Genomic DNA, 20441 nt, shown 5'->3' on the forward strand with positions numbered 1-20441 from the left:
ATTTCAATTCGGAGAAAAATGGAACTAGTGGAAAATTTACAATGAGCTCTAAGTTAATGATTTTTGTGATCATTTTAATTTTATTAAAAAAGATGTAATTTTATGAACCAATAACCCTTGTATTTATGATACTTATCATTTTTGAGATTATTTTCTAGTTTATAACACAAGTTCATGATAATCAAGAGATGTAAACGAATAGATACATTTTTGCAACTAATTAAATTATTCATCCTCAGATTTGTATTAAAAACATACTATGATTGCTAGTGTATTTCACATTGCATAACATTTCACAGCAACTTACGCAGCGAATCCTAAAAAAAAATTCCCATTCGAACAAGTTGAATTTGTAAGCATGTACTGTAAACAAGTTAACAAAAGTTCCTTCAAGGCTTTACATGTGCTGCATAATATACATATACTGACAAAAGTTTTGTTTCATTGCATTTCTCAAAAGGAATTTGTAATCTTGGAACATAAATTTGTCATATCCTAAGATCAGACTGCCATCTGAAACTCCATCAAAGAGACAAAACTTCAATCAAAATCATGGCATGAGCATATCAATGCAGACCGTCCTATCTGTATATGCGCCCCGTGTTTATATCAGGCTGGCAATTTCAGCTTTGAATTATTTTTCCAGCTGCAATAAGAGAGTAGATCTTAGATATGAATATGCACAACATAATGGATTGGTTAGGAATTCCGTCAGCGAATCACCTGATAAAGTAATAGTAAAAGAAGTCTGCGTAAAGAGCGGTTTGGACAAGCCCGGAGACACAAGCTGAGAAGGAAAAAAGGCACAAGATTAAACATCGACAATGACAGAAGAGCCATGAAACCAATTTCTTCATGACTTACCGATCCATCTACTGAAATGATCTTCAGTGAAATAGCGGTAGATCCAGTTTAGGATGTAGAATGCTCGATAGGCCCTGTTAAAGTGATAATACCACAGTTCTAATGATATGGGAGATATGAGAATACTTAATATGTGTGCAATGGTTTCTCAGTACCTAAAACAAACAATATATGCTCAACAATGCTGAAGGGCGCCACTTAAAATTGCAGTTGAAAATTCGACATAGATTCAAAACAAAAAAGTGATCCTAAGTCTTCAACTAAAAGTTTACTTTCCGATCCTGCACCCTTCTTTCTCATCCAAGCATTCATGTCATAGTAATGTCATTAGATTATTTAGTGCACAATGAAAAGAGCTTATGGCGCAGTACAAATAAGGCTAAAAATAAGATAATTATCAAATTACCCAAGAAAGAAAATGTATTGTCCAGCCAGATTGTCCACATTTCCACTTCTTTGCAACAGAACCAACTGTGGTAGTATTGCTACAGCCTCCAAGTATATTGAAAATGCCCAAAATATCTGAGATGTCATATAAAAAAGTTGTTAAGAAGTACATATACAAAGCACAAGTCAATATCTTCTGTAGTACTATATAGGAAGAAGACGGGGAACGAATGAACAAACAGGACAGCCGGAAAATCAAACAAATGCATCCAAAATTAGTTTCTAAGATTAAGATTGTAGACACTGAACATCTCTCTCGCAACCAGACCAATTATTCTATCTATTAACTTAACAAGAGTTTCAAACGAGTGGAGAATTAACTAACCTCCTCAAACGAGAACTTCTCATTAACCAAAGTGCCAAGAAAAAACATGCTCCCACCATAAAATAGTGTCTGAAGGTGTCCAGGTCACGTCATAGGATCGCCTAATTACTGGTGAAACCTCATATACCAAACAATTGCAAAGAGCTTGCAATGAACACTATTTCATAACGGAGTTATAAAGTGAAATGAACTCGGTAAACAAATCGAGGTACCGAGTCAAGAAGACTACTGCATACAGTTCCTGAGTCTTTAAGGAGATCCCTGAATTGAATGCATTACTGTCAGTTTCACTATCTCATATAGTCACAGTCACAATACACACAAATGCCCAAACACAATATAAACTCTTAATATAATCAGAGATTCAGACGACAAGAAAAGCGCAGAGTACATCTTCATCACCGTCAAAGGCTGACCTATCAATGCCACAAACTAACACAACAAATTCATAAATGTGATCACAACAACGATTTATCGAAATCTCCTCGCATGATTGCCTCAATTACGAACATCAATGACTCAGGCAAATGCTACAGCTAGTGCACTATCAAAATGAAACCCTAGACTATGAAATTCTAGTTACTGCATATTGTAACGCACAGTAAAAGGGGGAAATTCAACAGATTAACAAATTAAAGTTCACATAACTTGGTCAATCACACCATTACAGCTCAAACAAATAAACACGCAAAACGATGCATCAAACAGCTACAAGGCAAAATCAGGGCGAAATTGGGGGAAAATTGCGTAACCTGAACACGATTTGGTGGCATAGATTTTGAGGAGAAGCACTAAAATGCTGACCAAGTGCGTCATGTCGCCGATAAATCTGAAAATATTCATCGTTGCGAAGAGTTCGAGATTTTCTTTCTTTCTTTTTACGTTTTCAGTTATTTTTCTTTGTTGTTTCTTTGCAGAAAAAGAAAATAGACTGGAGAGGTGGAGGAGGTGATGGAGTTTAAGCTTTGACGCAAAGCAAAAATTAATTGCAGATATTGGAGTGGAATTGAGAAGTGAGAGAGAAGAGGTGATATTTAATTATTAATTAATTTTCCGAAAATGAAATAATTAGCGAGCTGATGTGGCAGTTGGAAGCTCGTTTCAGTGTACACGAAGCCATTGTGCCTCTGACTAAAGTTCATCCTTTTCTATTTATATTTTAATTATTTTTTAATGATGAAATACTTACTAAAATGGAGTAGTATATTTAGTTATTTACACATGAAATGATAGAGATATGTGGAAATTTATAATGCAATGGCGTGAGAATAAAATACATTGGGAAATAGACTTAATTAAAAATGACTATAAATCACATAATTCTGAAATATTTAAAAGAATTGCGAACAAAATAAACATCCCGTGTGAAAGTTCATTCACCTCTCCTGTATATTTCTAGTTTTATACTGTATCATCTTAGTTCGTGCTTTTTTTTTGTTTTTTCAATCAAATATACCAACATATTTAGGATATACTAGTATTATTTTATCTCTAAACTTAATTGAAAAGATAATTATAATTATTAAAAATAATTAGGCGAAAAAATATATGACACCATCTAAAACAGTATTGTGAAACGTTCAACAAGTTACAAAATTCATGCCTTAAAAACATGCCTTTTCAGTCAAATATATTCCTCTATTTGTTTATTATATTCATAGTAATGAAAAATGGAAATGATAAATAACGAAATTAATCGCTATTCAAACTAATACTCTCTTAAAAGTTAAAAGTGAATTGATTATAGTATGAAAAAGGCCTTTAAAGGTTGAAACAAACAATAGTATAAAAACGCAAATTTGATTCCCCCACAAAACTTATACTATCTTTTAGAATAAATTAAGAAGAAATTAACAGTATTTTGAGCTGTATTGACTAGTTAAACACCTAAATACCTAATCCAACTCCTAATTAAAGTAGTAAAATTAACAAGAAATTAAGCTAAACCGTTGAAAGAGAGTAGACTCGCAGCCTTCCCCTCCCCCAGCAACTGTTTTAGAGAGAGAGGGAAGGAAGGAGATAGAAATTCGTGTTTACCCAAACACCAAAAATCAATTGACTAATGGTCCCCCCTCTCTGATTCTTTCTATTTTACTTTAATCCGTTTTTTACATAACCTTGAGATTGTGGACACTGGAAATCATTGACCGCACCCAATTTCTGTGACTGGACAGCATGGGTTGCGCTGGATCGCGGGAGAAAGTAGTTGGCAGTGGCTCAGGTACTGTTTTCGATTAGGTATTTGATTGATTGATATCATTGCTGGATTGTTTCATTGATTGTTGTAGCTGGTTCCTGAATGTGGCAAGGGTTTCATCTTAATTCTGCAATTACCGTTTCATATTTTGATCAGTTTGTGTTTGAACGATGTAGAGTGATATGCACTAATCTGATTATAGACAAATCATGTGTTGTTTTCTTTGTGTTTATGTTTAATTTTTTTTACTATTATTGATTGAAGTGGTCTGCAATTCTGTCTTATGCGTATCAGCCTTGTGTTATCTGTCTTGTAAAGAGTAACCTAATTACAGTGTTTAGTTGCTCCTAGAAAAGATAGCTATGAAGCCATCTTGTGATTCACTTGTGGTGCTACAAAGAAATGAACATTTTTGGTTTTTTTTTTCATTTTTCCTGTTTCTTGTTTACACACCAAACCTGATTTGGTTGATTTGGATTTCATGAATGAATCATTACCATTTACCATGCATTTTGATTCCCGATTTCAGAGTATATGAAAAAGAAACGGTGGATACATGGAAAACTGGTGAAGCTATCCGCATAATAGAGTAATGAAGTAATGGAAGTACTTATTTATAGCTCTCTTAGCTTTCAAGAATGAGTGTACCTTAAATATAAAAAGGTGCAGCTCACCTATGGTTCTCTATAAAAAACACATGGAATTCTCGGATGCATAGTTGCATACTACTAAGAGATTGAGGGTGAAAACTTAGTGATGCTGGAAATTTGTTCCTGAGACATATCACCTTGAATGATGAATCTGATTTATATGCTCTCTGCATATCTATTGATATCTGGTTTTGCTAGTTAATCATTTTGTAGAATCGTAACACTGTTTGTGAGTCTGCTTGCCTCATAAAAAAACCCTTAATTATGCTTCATTTTGTCTAAAACCAGATACTTCAAAGAAGATACGAAAACCAAAGCCGTGGAAGCACACAGAAGCAATAACCAGAGAACAGCTAACGCAGATGCGCGAGGAGTTCTGGGACACTGCTCCGCACTATGGAGGAAGGAGAGGTAATGTAACAGATGATGTCTTTCTGCAATGTGGCAATACATATGATCAAATTATGGTTCTGTGCACTTAAACTTGTGGGTTTATTCATCTTTAGGGTTGGCCATCTGAACTGGTAATATACTTTGAAATTGTCAAGTCCAACTGGGCCAACACCAGCCTGTTCGCCTGATTAGCTTTTTTGTCCTTAGCTGTATTCATATTTGCGCTGTTTATCACAGATGAAGCTATATATGGAAAATCAACATTATATGGCCGGTGTGCATAAAATCTACTTTAGGTTGATGCATTTCATCTCATTGAGATCAACTCTTTTTGTTTTCCATCAGATTAAATTGAACACGAACTGTGAGGTTGTTGAACTTAGCTGGATAAAGTACTTGGTGAATGTTCAGAGTAGATATTACCAGAATAATACATTGATATGCTAGTAACTCAATCACATGTGTATTCTAAAATTAAGGGTGAAGTTTAGTATTGCATACATCTTTGAAAGCTATTGTAGAATTTAATAATCTCCTTTTGTTTGTAAGTGTAGAACATCCTACCTTATAATGAATATCATGTTTTAAGTATATAGTAAACACATGTATTGTTAGCTATTGCTACTTTTGTTCATCTTAAACATCAAGTAAATTTATGTTTCCATATTGAGACGTCTTCTCTGCTTTCACACGCTCATGGTATCTTCATGTTGATCCCATCTCAAGTCTCTGGTGACATGTATTGCTTGACCTTTTATATTGAATATAAGGTGTGAGTTTGAGCTTACTCTTAGTGCAGCATGATGAATAGAACACGTGTGGTTCCATAATAAGCCCACTTCAATGTTAGGTCCTATCGTCATTTCAGATCTTTAAACATTTCGATGACATATTTGTTGAGGACTGAGGAGAGAGTTCAATAAACAACCATTCTGACTTGCAGGGTAAATTGTAGCAAAAAACGGTGTTTGGTATAAGATCTATACATTTTACGCTTTTTCAGACTTCTGGTATGGTATTCTATTCCTAATAAAATGAGGTTCATTGTGAGTCGAACCAAACTAGAAAACACTTGAATTTAGTTATCTTTGCTGCTGCTTCATTTCCTTTTTTTCTGTAAAATCAACAGAGATCTGGGATGCTCTCCGGGCTGCAGCTGAAGCTGATTTGACTCTTGCCCAAGCAATTGTGGACGGTGCTGGCGTTATTGTTCAAAATCCCGACTTAACAGTCTGCTATGACGAAAGAGGTTGGTGAATTTTCCAATGTGCCTCCAGTTATTCATCCTTAATGGAAGATGTTATTTGCAGGTGCCAAATATGAGTTGCCCAAATATGTTGTGAGTGAGCCTACAAATCTGATCCGCGAGAACTGAAAAGATATCACAGTGAGAGTATATGTGTAAATCGACCTCGTGATTCTTGTTCCTAAATTCATCATCCCATTAAATCCTGCTCAATTGCAAATTTTCAATTTGTTGAACATCTTGTATGAAGCTCTTACCATTTTTGTACATACTTGCTTTGGGTGATTAACCACGACCACCTAATGTTCTCTCTTGCTTATGTTTTTCTGTTCATTTCATTTCTGGGTTTAGGATTTTAGAGAATAAATGAAACATGTACTCCTATGGTATTATCTCTCTCTCTCCAAAACACACACACTAGATCAGCTGGCAATTATTGATTATCTGGGCTGGCAAAGAGGGCCAGTTTGCCCATTAAGGAAAAAAAATATCCATGACTAATATAAAAGACAACTCATCTTTTTTTTTTCTTTTTTAAAGACAACTCATCCTTGAGATAAAGCAAAATGTGTCTTAAAACAGAAAAGTGGAACTAACCTAAAAAGAGAATGAGTTAACCCTGCACATGTAATATAATACTATGTTCAATAATTTTGTTCTTCACTTTCAATTAAAGTTAAGGTGTTCCGTATTAGTAGTAAATAATTAACTCCACAAGTACATGAACTCGAAGGGTTCAAATATTCAAATAGTCAAGAATCATGATTTGGTTGCAAGATCGAAGACTAAACAATTAGGATTCCCTAACTCTTTTCATATTGTTTGGATTTTGAAAAAATAGGCATTTATCAAGATGTTAAAAACATTCTTAAATAGTGATTCAGATTTGGGCCGTTTGTCACAGCTATTTTTTGTAATCTAATAACTTTCGCTCGTAGGCGGAGGCCTATTGTAAATTATTTTAAATATCTTTTTGGGATATATTTAATTCAACTGCCCAATTATTTGATCTGTTTCCGGTTATTTCTCTGCAATATTTTTTCAGAATAATAATAGTAAAAAATTTATTTTTATTATTACTACTATTATTAATTGGAAGTCCACATTTTCGTGTAACTCATGCCGGTAGTATGCAAGTCAACTACAGCGTAAATATCCCGCCAATAACAGCGACGATTGTGATTTGTGATTTTAGAGAAAAAAATAGGGGTACAATAAAACTGACTTTATTTTCTAAGTAGGAAGGGAAAATATAGTTGGTTCATACTTTTAAAAGTGTTGACTATTGAGACTACGTGGTCGGCTGCTTTGAATGTCATTTTCCAGTAGTCGTCCACTATTTTAGACCATGCATCGCTACAAACCAATATAGTGGTGAAAGGTGTAATTTTTTCTATCAAATAATAGTAAATTATAAAATAAATTATTGACAAAATGGTTCCAAATAAATTTTTTTTAAATCTAAACATTTAAGAGTACTCAAGTGATATCAATATTTCATAACTATTCATAAGCTACTATAAAATTATTCTTTAAGATATAGTCCATTTGAAATGTTGTTTGCCGGGCATAGAGTTTCTAGCTTCTTCTTAGGTGCACCTAGGGGTGAGAAAAAAAGCCGGAAACCGAATATCCGAACCGAACCAAACCGAAATTTTGAAATTCGGTTCGGTTTTTCCGGTTTTTTCGGTTCGGCTCGGTTCGGTTTTAAAAATAAAAAAATCAGTTTTTCGGTTCGGTTCGGTTCGGTTCGGGCGAAGAAAAAACCGAAAAGCCGAAAACCGAATTATATATATATTCTATTACTTTAATATATTATATATATAATATATATATATATATTCTTTTAATATATTCTACTATATAATATATATTATATGTATTATTAATTTTTATTATATATAAATATTCTATTTATATATAAAATAAAATAAAATACATATATATAAATATATATTTATATTATATTTATTTTTTTCAGGTTTTTCGGTTTTTTTTCGGGTTTTTCGGTTTTGTTCGGGTTTTCGGTTTTTTAAGTTCGGTTTTTCGGTTTCGGTTTTTTCGGGTTCGGTTCGGTTTGGATTTTGAACTAAATTCGGTTTTTCGGTTTTGGTTTGGTTTTGGCAAAAAATCGAACCGAAACCCGAATGCACACCCTAGGTGCACCATATTGTATCAATATGTAATTAATTTACACTTGTTACATGTCAAAGTTTATTCTTCCATAAATTTTCACTATATTAAATTTCATTGAACTTGAATCATTCATAAACGTATCATTACTCTTATCTTTACCAAATGGTCTTCTCAAAAGACATAATCGAACATTTCTCAATAAATCCTCTTTAATGTGGAATATTGGAAAATGTTGCAACCACAAAGCATACCTGAATATCAAGAGATCTAAATAGGGCTTAATTTGATGCCATTGTTCATAAATCACTATAAGAGGAATTTCTAGAATTACAATGTTCCTCTATCATTCAACCCCTACACTATAACTTATCTTTGATAAAAACGTGCACCATTATATTAAGACTCGCTCATAAGAGAAACTGAGGATATTGAATTTTTCCTATAGTTAAATAGAGTAGTAGTATTTTTAAGCATCAACTGGTTTAATTTTATTATAAATCATTTAACTTTTGAAATAATATTGTTTTATGTTGATCTATCTTACAAAATTGGTCTATTTCCACTTTTGTCAGTTTCTCTCTCAGTCTCTCTTATAAGTCGAGCCACATTATTCGTTGACAACACTCCAATCATTATACTTTTTCTATCTCTTTCGTCCTAATTTACCATGATTTGCTTTAAAACGCATATTATCCTTTAAGTTTCTATTTTTAGACGACAGAAGGAGTATAATTTAACAACAACAAAAATATAAAATATTACCCATGTTAGTGGACATCTAAGTACTATCAATATGCACAAAAACTCCATTACAGTATCTATGTAACCAACAAGCAACAATATCTAATCTATCAATATAAAAATAAAAACCGTTAGAGTAAGAATTGGTTTAATGTTATTATTACAAGGTTCAGTATTCTCGTAGTGCTAACCATTAATTAACCTTTAATGAGCTCATTATATTTGGACGAATTATTACTCAATTTATCCCAATAAATAAAAGAAAAGCATCCAAAGCAAACGGTCTGTGACGGCAATGGTGACAGATCCACGTCGGCTGATAAACACAAGGACAGCTATGGCGGTGAGGTGGGCAGCGTCACAGCACGGTATCTGTAGCAGTTATTTAATTGGGCACCGTTTTTGGGTTTGACTTTGGTAACCTGCCAAACACGTAAGCATTTATTTGACTGGTGAATCATTCAAACTACGTGGCGTGATCGCACCGAATTCTTACCAACCGTCGTCGTTTCTTTCCACAATTGGAAGTTGGAAATATTATCCGCTCATTCAAATAGTTGTGAGATATCCAAATTTTTATTTATTTTAGTGCATTCTTGATAAATATGGATTGAATGGATATCTTATGGTATAAATTATGGAGTATTTTGTTAAGTAACTATCTTATCTTCTTCTTTTTTTTAATAAAGGGAAGAGAGTTACTGCTATACAAATTTAAACTCAATCCTTATATTAGTGCAACTGACCGCAAATCACTCCTAGTGAATCATGCAACAACAAATGCACAATCTTCTTCATTAACTCATCAAGTACCATTGTTACAAATTTTGATTTCACTCTAAACTCGAGTGAAACTCTATCTACTTGGTTTCAATCTTTATAATAAACATGGTTTATTCGGATCGACTCTATTGTATCATGATTCGAATGCTTTTCACCAACGCAAAAACACTTTAATTCAACATGTGCACAACAACCAAATTATTGTTCTTTACAAATAAAATTTGAACCAATCATGTATGGGAAATTTAAGCCCATCAGAAATCAACCATAATGCGGCTTGTAGTACAGAGCATCAGTGGCGAAGCCACATGGGAACAAGGGGTACCATTGTACCCAAAACTTATCATCATAATGAATTTATGTATACTAATAACAATTCGCATCCTTGGATTCCTAACAAATGTCCCTCGTATATCTTTTTTCCTACTACTCCATTTGTTTTTCCTACTACTCCATTTGTTTATTCAAATCTTTTGTGTGTTTTTTCTTACTGCTTCTTATTTTGTTTATTCAAATCTTTTTATCTTTTTTATATGGACTCTAAAATAGAAACCCATTTAATGCACACATCTTTTGTTTATTTAATCTCATGTATTTCTATATTTTTCATTCTTTTTTTATATTCTAATGCATTTGAAATCTACACCATTCACATATATATTTATATTTTCTATTTTTTCAAATCTTTAAAAGCAATTTTTACACCTGCATCATTTAAGTTTTTTAAAAATATTTTAATGCATTTGAAACCTATACAATTCACACATATATTTATTCTTTCTGTTTTCAAATCTTTAAAAGATATTTTTCATTATCTTGATTATTTTAGCTTTTAAAAAACATTATAATGTATTTTAGTTGCATATCGTTTAGTCACAACATATAGTAATAATTTTTTTATGTTTCCAATCTCTTCTTATGCACATATCTATAATGTTTTTAATAATTAAAATAAAATAATCAATTATGATTGAGAAAACAAATTAAAGAAAATAAAAGGAATTGTTTTGATTTTGAAGCTTCGAAGTGTTATAATTATTTATAGTACCCTCAAACAAAAAATTCTGGATCCGCCACTGCCGAGCATCACCCCATTTATATTGGGTAACCTTCCATCCATTAACCAGTTCCAACAAACTACATCCTAGACTACTAAAAAAATACTAGCACTCTATGAGTGTGGAATCTTCGTGCTCCATGAAGCTCTGTCGATCTATTATATTAGTATTTTGAAAAATCTAATAGATTAGACTATTTATGAGTTATACAATTTAAATTGTATTATAATTTTTGTAATTATAATCTTCATGCTTGTTTTCATTAATTTATAATCTATTTTCATTATTAGTATTTCTTTACTAGTTGCTTTGAATCTTGATGAATATTCAGCGCTCTGAGTAAAGTCTAAACCATATGAATGAATAAATAAATAAACGAAGATTAAAAAAAGTTCCAAAAAGAGAAATCCACGAGCATGAAACCGAAAGTGCTTAATAAGCACCATTTCAAATTGCACTGTTCTTATTAAGAAATATGCACATCATGTTCCACCAAAATACAAATTTCTTTTTACAATTTTCTTCATTTAACTAACAAATTGGGTATTTGTTTCAGTATTGAAATCAGGTACTTTGCTCAATCCACATTTCTTCTTTATTCAGCTTCATCTTGATCTTATTATCCTGTTATCTTTTTAAGAATTGACCTCAATTCCAACTCTAGATTGTTTTTAACAATTTCAAAATGATAATTTTGGATTTGTTCAAGAACCAATAGTTACTCACAATAATGAATTATTTTATGGAATGGGGAAAGTAGATGTATTATAAAAAAGTCAAAATGAAGTAATGATGAAGCTCTCAGTTCAAGTGATTCTCACCTTGGTTGTTGCCAACTTTTATTGCCATTAGGGCATTAGCAATGGGGCGCCCTAAGGCGCGCCCTATGGCGCGCCACGTCAGCAGTTTTATCCTCCTACCTCCCCACCTGCAGTGGGGCGCCCTAAGGCGCGCCCTAAGGCGCGCCCTATGGCGCGCCACATCATCATTTTATTTATTTGTTTAATTGATTTAAATGTTTTCAACTAACAATTAATAACGAGTAAATAAAAAGGTCGAAATAACAAACGGGGACACATTAATAAAAAAGAAGTTACACCGTTCAACTTACAAAAAAAAAAACTAAGTCGGTGCAATTCCCAACTTCCGACGCAGTTCATCTATCAATGCCCGGAGGTATTCGGCTTCGTCGGGGTCGGTACACTTCTTGAGGGCCTTGTGCGTCTCCAACAACGTCCTCGCCATCGACGCTGTCGCCAACGACGAATACACTTCGGCTGCCTGGGGCGGGAGCGTTTCCGGGAACGGAGATGGGTTTGCAGCGGTCGAGGATGAGGTCGCGGCCGCCTTCCCCTTGGCCTTCGCAGCCTTGACGCCGGGAGGACGCCGGGAGGACACCGGTGTGCCGGAACTCCCTTCATCCACGTACAACCGGTTGAGGTCAACCGGTTGATTGCCGCTGCCGCTGCTCGTGTAACCACCAACTTCGGTGGTCTTCATCCTCTTTGGCGCACTAGTGTGCAGAATTCCACCTTGGAATTTCTGCTTGTCCCTCAAAAGCGTCCAGATGGCCTCGTGCTTGAACTCGCCGAACATCGACCGGTACGACAATATCGCTTTAGCACGCACGTCTTCCCAGCTCTCGCCGCTCCCCTGTGCCCGCGCGCACTTCTCGAACTCCGCCGCGTACAAGTTCACTTGCTTCTTCACTTGATCCCAGTGCTTGCGGAGTTGCTCACGCTTGCGCTTGTACGCGTTCGGCGGCTTGGCCGCATTGTAGAGGTCGGCGATGCGCTCCCAGTACGCGAACTGCCTCTGGTTGTTCGCGAATATCGGATCTTCCGATATATCTACCCAACACCGGGCCAAAATGAGAGTTTCCTCGTCGGTGTAGTTTGTACGACCGGGGGCGTACTCATCGCAATCACCGGGAGGCGGCAACTTCTGCGCCCGCTGCCGGTTCCGCTTCTTTTTGGCTGGGGCGGAAGCGGTCGCGGCGGGGTCGGGATCGGCCGCTGCGGCGTCACGTCGGGAGGGGGCGACTGGTCGGGTTGGAGACGGCTCCATGTCCGACAACCCATACGAGTCCGTACTGAAATCGGGATCGTATTGGGCGTTGGTGTCGAACGAACGATATTGGCCGGGTTCTGTACCCGGCCAACGCGCATCTCCACTAAACATAGGACTATATGGACTTGAAGCCATTTCGTAGTAATTATGTAAATGTAAGTTTCGAAAGTGAAATTGTGAAATGAAATGTAAAACGAATGAACTCTATTTATAAAACAACCAAACCGCGTGCCATCGTCCGCGACCTATCGTCCGTGTACGCCACAATGGGGAGGACGATGGCGCGCCCGATGCCTATCGTCCGCAGCCATCGTCCGTGTACGCCACAATGGGGCGGACGATGGCGCGGACGATAGGCATCGGGCGCGCCATCCTCCGCGCCCTTAGTATCGGCCGCGACGATCGTCCGCGACCTATCGTCCGTATCCGCAATGGGCGCGGACGATCGATGGCGCGGACGATGCGCGCCATCGGGCGTGCCATCGTCCGCCCATTGCGGATGGCCTTATGACTCGTTGTTTTTTCCAAACAGAACCCTATGCCACTACTTTAATTGTTTATTTTAATATAAAGAAAAGTTAAATATTATGCTCACTCTATCCACCATAATTAAATTGCATCATTTTGTCAAAAATAAATTATTCAGAATAAAAAAATCTAATTTTACTTTTTAATTTTGATAAAAAGATGAGGATGTGGAGAGAGAAAAAGGAGATGAAATTGAATTATTTAAAAAGAAGTCGTATGTAGAAATGAAAATAAGGTAGAATGAGAGGATGGGACAACGGCTAAGGTTAAAAAACTGTTAACGTTAAATTTCACTTTTGGCTTTAGTCAACTATGTACTCAATTGCAAAACCATCCCCACTTTTATCATATCTCTTTTTCTTTTACTTTAATTACAGCCCACAAGAATTAAAGCTAGTCAACCTTCATCAACCCCTAAGCATTCCCTTAAACCCATAAAATTTAAATTACAATGTGTATAGTTACTTGAGAATTAAATTATTAAATACAGTTTAATAAGTTTGACATTATAAAATTCAGAGAACTATATTTATTTATAATAAAAATAAAGTTAGGTGACATAATAAATCCCTTATAAAAATGGTAAAATGAATGGACAGAAAGTCAGGTAAATAGCACTAACCCATACCTGGTTTAGGCAAAGGTCGCTGTCAAAGCTGCCTGCATAGAAATTGTCGGAGAAAATTCAAGATTGTTTTTTTTATCCCTATTTTTTCCCTATTGAAATTTCAGTCAAATTCTCCATTAATCAAATTCTTCCTTTCCTATTTCCTCCGCACGCGGCTTCTTCACAATCCACAGTTTTTTTTTGTACGATTCCCAAATTCAACTATAATAATCACCAGTTTCGTAGATTCTTGAATTTCAGACAAAAAAATTTGTTGTTGATTCTTCAACCATGGCATCGGCGGCGATATTCTCGTCTCTGCGGCGGCGTAGCTCGCCCTCGCTGGAGGCGTTTCTGGCGCCGGTGGATTTACCAAACGCCGCCGTTTTGGAGGCTCTCCGCGCCGTTTCGATGTCGTCCTTCTCCGGTAAGAGCAAAAAGGCCCCCTTTTTTCAGGGCAAGAATTCGAGATCTTTAATCCGGAAAATCAACGTCATCTCTGTGCTCCTCGACGCCCTAATCGATTTGGGGATTTCGGGGATTCCTCCGACTCTGTTTCTGTGCTTGAAGGAGTTGTACCTCCTGCTTTATCGGTCGAAAATCTTGATCGGTTATGTCAACGGTTCTAGCAAGCTATGGCTGCTGCTGCAAAACCACTTGATTTCCGGTCATTTCCATGATATCAATCAGGAAATCTCCACCCTTTTCGATGTCTTTCCTTTATCTGAGATTACTTCTCTGTCTGAAGATGTTAGGGAGCAAATTGATTTGTTGAGGAGACAGTCTAGGGAGTCGAAATTGTTGATTGATAAGCGTGATGAGTGTTCAAGATTGAAGCTTTACTATTTCTTGAATGAATTTGAGAATGGCAGAATCCCAGAAATGAATGAGCTGTACATATTCTTTGTGGAGAAATTAGGGATTTGCGATGTGAAGAGCTGTAGAAGTGAGATTGAGTTCTTGGAGGAGCAGATTGTGAATCATGATGGTGATCTTGAGCCTTGTGCCTCTGTTCTCAATGGATTTGTGGCTCTGTTGCGTTATTGTAGATTCTTGCTGTTTCGATTTGAGGATGGAGATGGGGATTTGGGGAAGTGGAAACGTAGAGTTAAAGCAAATGGATTGATCTCTAGAGAGATTGCAGACACATTTGTCACAATCCCTAAGGATTTCTGCTGTCCTATCTCATTAGAGTTGATGCATAATCCGGTTATTGTGTCGACCGGGCAGACGTATGATCGTCCCTCAATTGCTAGATGGTTGGAGGAAGGGAATAGTAGCTGTCCGAAGACGGGGCAGATGCTTGTTCATATGAAATTAGTGCCAAATCGCGCGTTGAGGAACTTGATCTTGCAGTGGTGTGTGGCTAATGGGATCCCGTATGATCCACCGGAGAATAGTGCGGATGTGTGCTCGTCTGCTCCTCCGAGTAAGGCTGCAGTCGAGGCAACTAAGGCAACTGCAGCTGTGTTGGTCGAGGAGCTGGCAAACGGGACACCACGGGCCAAGACTGTGGCTGCTTGGGAGATTAGGTTGTTAGCCAAGACGGGGAGGGAGAATCGGGCGTATATAGCTGAGGCCGGAGCCATACCTCTTTTGAAGCTACTGCTTCCGTCCACAGACGCCGTTGCGCAAGAGAATTCCGTGACTGCGTTGTTGAACTTGTCGATATACGACAAGAACAAGAGCCGGATCATGGAGGTCGAAGGGTGTTTAGGCGCCATTGTCGGGGTTTTGAGAAACGGGCACACGACTGAGGCGAGGGAGAATTCAGCCGCGACGCTGTTCAGCCTCTCGGCCGTCCATGACTACAAGAAGGAGATCGCGCAGGAAGATGGAGCCGTGGAGGCTCTGGCCGGGATGCTGGTGGACGGAACTGCCAGGGGGAAGAAAGACGCGGTCACAGCTCTATTCAACCTATCCACGCACCCTGAGAACTGCGCGAGGATGATCGAGTCGGGCGCAGTGAGAGTGTTAGTTGGGGCACTCGAGCGCGAAGGCATCGCTGAGGAAGCTGCCGGTGCGTTAGCGCTAATCGTGAGGCAGCCTATTGGGGCTGAGGCGGTCGGGAAGGAGGAGAGCGCGGTGCTAGGGCTGACTGGGTTGATGCGTTGTGGGACTCCGAGGGGTAAAGAGAACGCTGTGGCGGCGCTGCTCGAGCTTTGCAAGAGCGGGGGCGCAGCCGCGACACAGAGGGTGCTCAAGGCTCCGGCTATGGCGAGCCTGCTGCAGAGCCTGCTCTTTACGGGAACGAAACGAGCGAGGAGGAAGGCGGCGTCGTTGGCGAGGGTATTCCAGAGATGTGAGAACACATCGTTGCAATTTGGGGGTTGGGTTTGGGGTATGCGTTTGCTAGAGGAAATGCGGTTGCTGCCATTGATACAAGCTTTGCTGCTGATGTTTCAATGCCTCTCTCCATTTCAGTGCCTGTGTTGTAGAGATGTTTCTTTGCCCCATTCTTTTAAGTTCCAATTTTTTTGTTTTGTTGAATTTGTTTAAGTTACAAAATTCATTCAAATAGTATATGGAAAGGGGGTTATACATAAAAGTTATTTGTGCCTGCACAGTTTGTTTCTACTGTCATTGTTTGTAATTACAATTATTGTTAGTACTATTAGTATTGATTGGTCTGTATATGAACTCACATCACTCCTCACTGGATATCATTTTTCTTCCTGCAAACAGTCTCAATCCTTTCAATTTGAAGATTAAACTGAACATGAAAAGAAGAATACTCCAAAGTGGTAATGTTTAGTGGAATAATCAAATGGTAAGGAATTTCACTTCTCTCAATCCTTAATCAACTTACTATTAATGGTAAGGAATTTCACTTCAGTGGAATAATGTGACACAAAGCTACATAGTTTCATTTCCAATACCATGCTATCTCTTGCATTTGATTAGAAATAAGAGAAGCTAAAGCCTAAAACTAAAAGTGCACCTTATTTTCATCAAAGAACCATGTATCATCTCTCCATCTCCCCACGACAAGTAACATACGGCAAGTCATTCAGAGAAATATATAGCAAGCATGTTCAAAATAAATAATCAAGGAGTTGACATAAGAACTCAAAACGCGGTACCACTAAACGCAACACACAAAACGCTAGAAAGCTAAGAAGCATTCCTCTATTATACAACAATAACTATGTGTACAAAGCAAAAAAACGTAGCTCAAAAGGTAATATGTGCAGGAGGGGAGGTTATATATCGAATGTTTACCTACTGCGAGATCAAACTCATCTCTAAATCAACAGCCATAGGCATTAGATATCAAAAAGTGCATTCACCAAAAAAAAAAGGAATACCATAAAACCATACTGTAGGTCAAGTTTTTTCCGCGGGAGTAAGATGCCCCAACTGTTCAGCAAGGTTATTCACACTCCGCATATTCCACCAGGGCACTCCATGATCACCTGGTTTACTCTCATCTTTCTTGCCATCAGCATCTCTCTCCGACTGAAATTCAGATGAATTGTTCGAACCAGGATTTTCTGTTAGAAACTGTTCCCAAAATACATCATTGACCCCTGTTCTTACATTTGTTGCTGTCATTGCTGCCTGTTCTTCAGCAGGAGGTTGCATATCTTGGGCACTAACAGCTCTCGGTGTAGAATTCATGTCAATATCAGGTGTCTTGCCTCCAACATCAAGATTAAGTTGGGTGCAAGATAAGCCGGGGCTGAGCGCACAGCTTGTTGATTCAACTAACTCAAAGGATGAATTAGATTTTCCTAAGCCTTCACCAACTTCAAGAATTATTTTCTCCCAGAACGACATAGAAGAATCTATCTGGTCCAACAATTCCTTGTTGAAAGTCAAAAGTGCATCCGCATCTGAATTGTCGAGTGACAAATTTTGTGAAGATGGCCTCTGACAATCTTCATTACTGGTTTCTTCACACAAGTAACTGTTTCCAGGAAATCTTCTCTTTCTATCATGCCCTTCCATTTGCGGCACAAGATCAGGTTGGTGCAATGTCTCGGCTAAGGAGGATAGCATACTTGCATGATGTTGTCCCATATTTTGTGCGCGTTCAGACAAAGCTCTCATTTGCAACGTAAGCTCTTGTTTCTCCTCCTTGTGTCTACGCGATTCCAAATCGAGTGATTCTTTTTCACACTTGAGCCTCTCAATATCCTCCTTATATCCTTTCCTTTCTAACTCAGTTAGGGGAGGTAAGGGGGGCAGATTTGGTGTTGAGTGGCTGTGAACAGGCTTGCGTCTATGAATATTCTTCAAAAGGTGGAGCTTTCCTCTGACAAAACCTTCATTCGCAAATTCCCACTGTTCGGGGTCAACTTTTCTGAAACCCTAATAACACACAACAAGGGATCAAACACAGATAAGATAAGCTGTGATAAGACTAATTTAAACGCATTTAGCTGTCAAAAGTGAACTACTCACATATGTATTTAGCTGCCTAATAAAGCTGGAGAAATTGTTGTGCTTGAAGTATCTGGGCAGCAGCTCCCTAGAAAACTCCGGAGGGTTCCGTACAATGAAACTTGTATTGTTCTGACTCCAAGACACAATCGAGTCTGTAGATGGATCATCCACCATCTCATATGTCTTAGCAAGGAAAGGGGCCACCGAGTTAGAGCTACACGGAGCCTCATCCATCATGGTAACTTTATCTCACAACGACAGATGCCCTAAAGTATCGAGAAGAAACCAATAGACAATCAACTCAAAGACTTCCTCAACGTTCAATGTCTCCTTGAACTTTCACCCAACATCAAATGGACAATCTTTTCGTTTCACATTAACAGCAACACAATCTGAAGCTCCTTAAGCATCCGAATTAAGACTAAACACATTGGGAATAGAAAGCAAAGCTAAACAATTTTCAGAAAGGAAGATCTCACAAACGTTCACACTGATATTTTCTCGAATTCAATATCCCAACCCCTACAAATCGAAATGAACAGCTCTCATCAGAATCCCCTCAATCGAAATCAATAGCTCCCAAAATCCACTACGTCCAATCTCTCCAGTAACTCGAGTGGTTAACAAGTCAAACGCAACAATCCAAACATCAACACCTTGCAATTCTACCGAGAAGAACATAAATACTCAAATCAGAATACATGGCCAGAAACTAACAAATGCAAAATTAAATTACTCACACATCAAAAGTCGCTCAAATCTTCAAGCGAAAGCATCAACTTTGATACTTGCGCGTTATGAAAGATACACCAAACGAATTTGTATACATAAAGAAATACGCATGTGTTCAGCGAATCACCTGATAAAAAAAAACAATATGATTCCACCGAATACCTCCAATTTCTTAACGGCCGCGTGCTTCGTTTCTGTCGGTTGGCGTCGATTTATATATTGGAGACTGTGGAATTCTTTCCAAATCAGGTTGGGGTATTCTAGGGTTTACACATTGTAGGAAATTTGAGAGCATTTCTGTACGCAACAATCATCAATCATCCTTCTCCTTATCTCTTGTGTAGGTTCTAGGCAGCTGACGAGTATACTAATATTTACTATCAAACGCCCCTTAACTTCTGTACAATACTGAAGATGCCCCAATATTTTCCGAAATTGCAAAACGGAATGTATACTACAATTAATTTAAGGGATATTGTCACGTGAAATAACAAACAAAATGTAAAGTTTGTGATATTTTAGATCAATTTTAACCATTTTAATGTGATTTTAGAGACTAATATCCCTTAATTTAACCATTTTAATGTGATTTCAGCTTTTAAATTGTATATCCTCGTTCAAAACACAGAATATATAAATTATTTATATATTTATAAAACTTGAAATTACATCCTTGCCATTTCATTAGATTCTGATATACTAGTATTATCAATCATTGTATATTTGTAGTTACCACTAAATCCCATTAGTCATATACAGTTGGTTTTAATTGGAAAAAAGTGATTGCTCAAATCTGAAATGGAAATAAGTGGTTGCTGATTAATTATTTGAGAAATATCGAATGGATTTTTACTTTTCAGTTAGTACACTATAGATCATTGATTTACTCATTTCAAAGACGAGTATTGATTGTTTTTTTTCCCCTATTTTTTCATCTCAGTTTTGTTTATATGTGAAAGTTTGGAACTATGTAACTAATCGAAGTAGAAAGGACAATCATGTTGATCCTTGGCCATAAGATTTCCAAGATTGAACCAAGGTAGATTAAGAGATTTTGGCGACATACCGATAGAAAAAACATTAGACATTCCCTCTCCGAACACTTCTAATGTCGAAATAAGATCAAGTAGGAAAAAATTAATGACATTTTACATTGAACTTATAATTAACTTTTCGAGAATAATTTCTATAAAATCTACGGTTTATTATTTAATCATATCAAACACTTTACATTGAACTTAGAGTTAGTGGCATATGCATCATATAACGGTGAAA

General features: G+C 37.2%; 3 protein-coding genes and 1 pseudogene across 7 annotated transcripts; 2 read left to right on the forward strand and 2 right to left on the reverse strand.

Moving 5' to 3' along the window:
• Positions 1-315: 315 nt before the first annotated feature.
• On the reverse strand, positions 316-2641 carry LOC121791691 (annotated as a pseudogene).
• Positions 2642-3710: 1069 nt separating this feature from the next.
• Positions 3711-6435, forward strand: LOC121791690 (ubiquitin domain-containing protein 1-like). The gene is made up of 4 exons (XM_042189544.1): positions 3711-3857; positions 4772-4894; positions 6006-6125; positions 6187-6435. The coding sequence occupies exons 1-4, from the start codon at positions 3812-3814 to the stop codon at positions 6249-6251; spliced, it is 354 nt and encodes a 117-aa protein (XP_042045478.1). The 5' UTR covers positions 3711-3811; the 3' UTR covers positions 6252-6435.
• Positions 6436-14163: 7728 nt separating this feature from the next.
• On the forward strand, positions 14164-16605 carry LOC121791692 (U-box domain-containing protein 17-like). The gene is given in 2 exon segments (XM_042189545.1): positions 14164-16374; positions 16377-16605. Coding segments are annotated over 2 exon segments (2145 nt in total). The 5' UTR covers positions 14164-14336; the 3' UTR covers positions 16484-16605.
• Positions 16606-17152: 547 nt separating this feature from the next.
• LOC121791693 (heat stress transcription factor A-4c-like) lies at positions 17153-19503 on the reverse strand. 5 transcript variants are annotated; one of them, XM_042189550.1, is made up of 3 exons: positions 19329-19503; positions 18453-18700; positions 17153-18359 (listed from the first exon to the last, which is right to left on the reverse strand). In XM_042189550.1, the coding sequence occupies exons 2-3, from the start codon at positions 18669-18671 to the stop codon at positions 17373-17375; spliced, it is 1206 nt and encodes a 401-aa protein (XP_042045484.1). In that variant the 5' UTR covers positions 18672-18700; positions 19329-19503; the 3' UTR covers positions 17153-17372. The 5 variants fall into 5 exon arrangements, with proteins under 5 accessions (XP_042045484.1, XP_042045481.1, XP_042045483.1 ...); XM_042189547.1 differs by having other exon boundaries at positions 18453-19099; XM_042189549.1 differs by having other exon boundaries at positions 19294-19503.
• Between the last annotated feature and the right edge of the window lie 938 nt (positions 19504-20441).

Source organism: Salvia splendens, unplaced genomic scaffold (genome assembly GCF_004379255.2).
Source record: "Salvia splendens isolate huo1 unplaced genomic scaffold, SspV2 ctg875, whole genome shotgun sequence".
In the NCBI taxonomy this organism is placed as follows: domain Eukaryota; kingdom Viridiplantae; phylum Streptophyta; class Magnoliopsida; order Lamiales; family Lamiaceae; genus Salvia; species Salvia splendens.

Coding starts and splice junctions, on each gene's coding strand:
- LOC121791690 (XM_042189544.1), top strand. CDS start 3,812: ATGGGTTGCGCTGGATCGCGGGAGAAAGTAGTTGGCAGTGGCTCAG. Junction 3,858..4,771: donor AGTAGTTGGCAGTGGCTCAG/GTACTGTTTTCG, acceptor GTCTAAAACCAG/ATACTTCAAAGAAGATACGA. Junction 4,895..6,005: donor GCACTATGGAGGAAGGAGAG/GTAATGTAACAG, acceptor TAAAATCAACAG/AGATCTGGGATGCTCTCCGG.
- LOC121791693 (XM_042189550.1), bottom strand. CDS start 18,671: ATGATGGATGAGGCTCCGTGTAGCTCTAACTCGGTGGCCCCTTTCCTT. Junction 18,360..18,452: donor TTAGGCAGCTAAATACATAT/GTGAGTAGTTCA, acceptor GTGTGTTATTAG/GGTTTCAGAAAAGTTGACCC.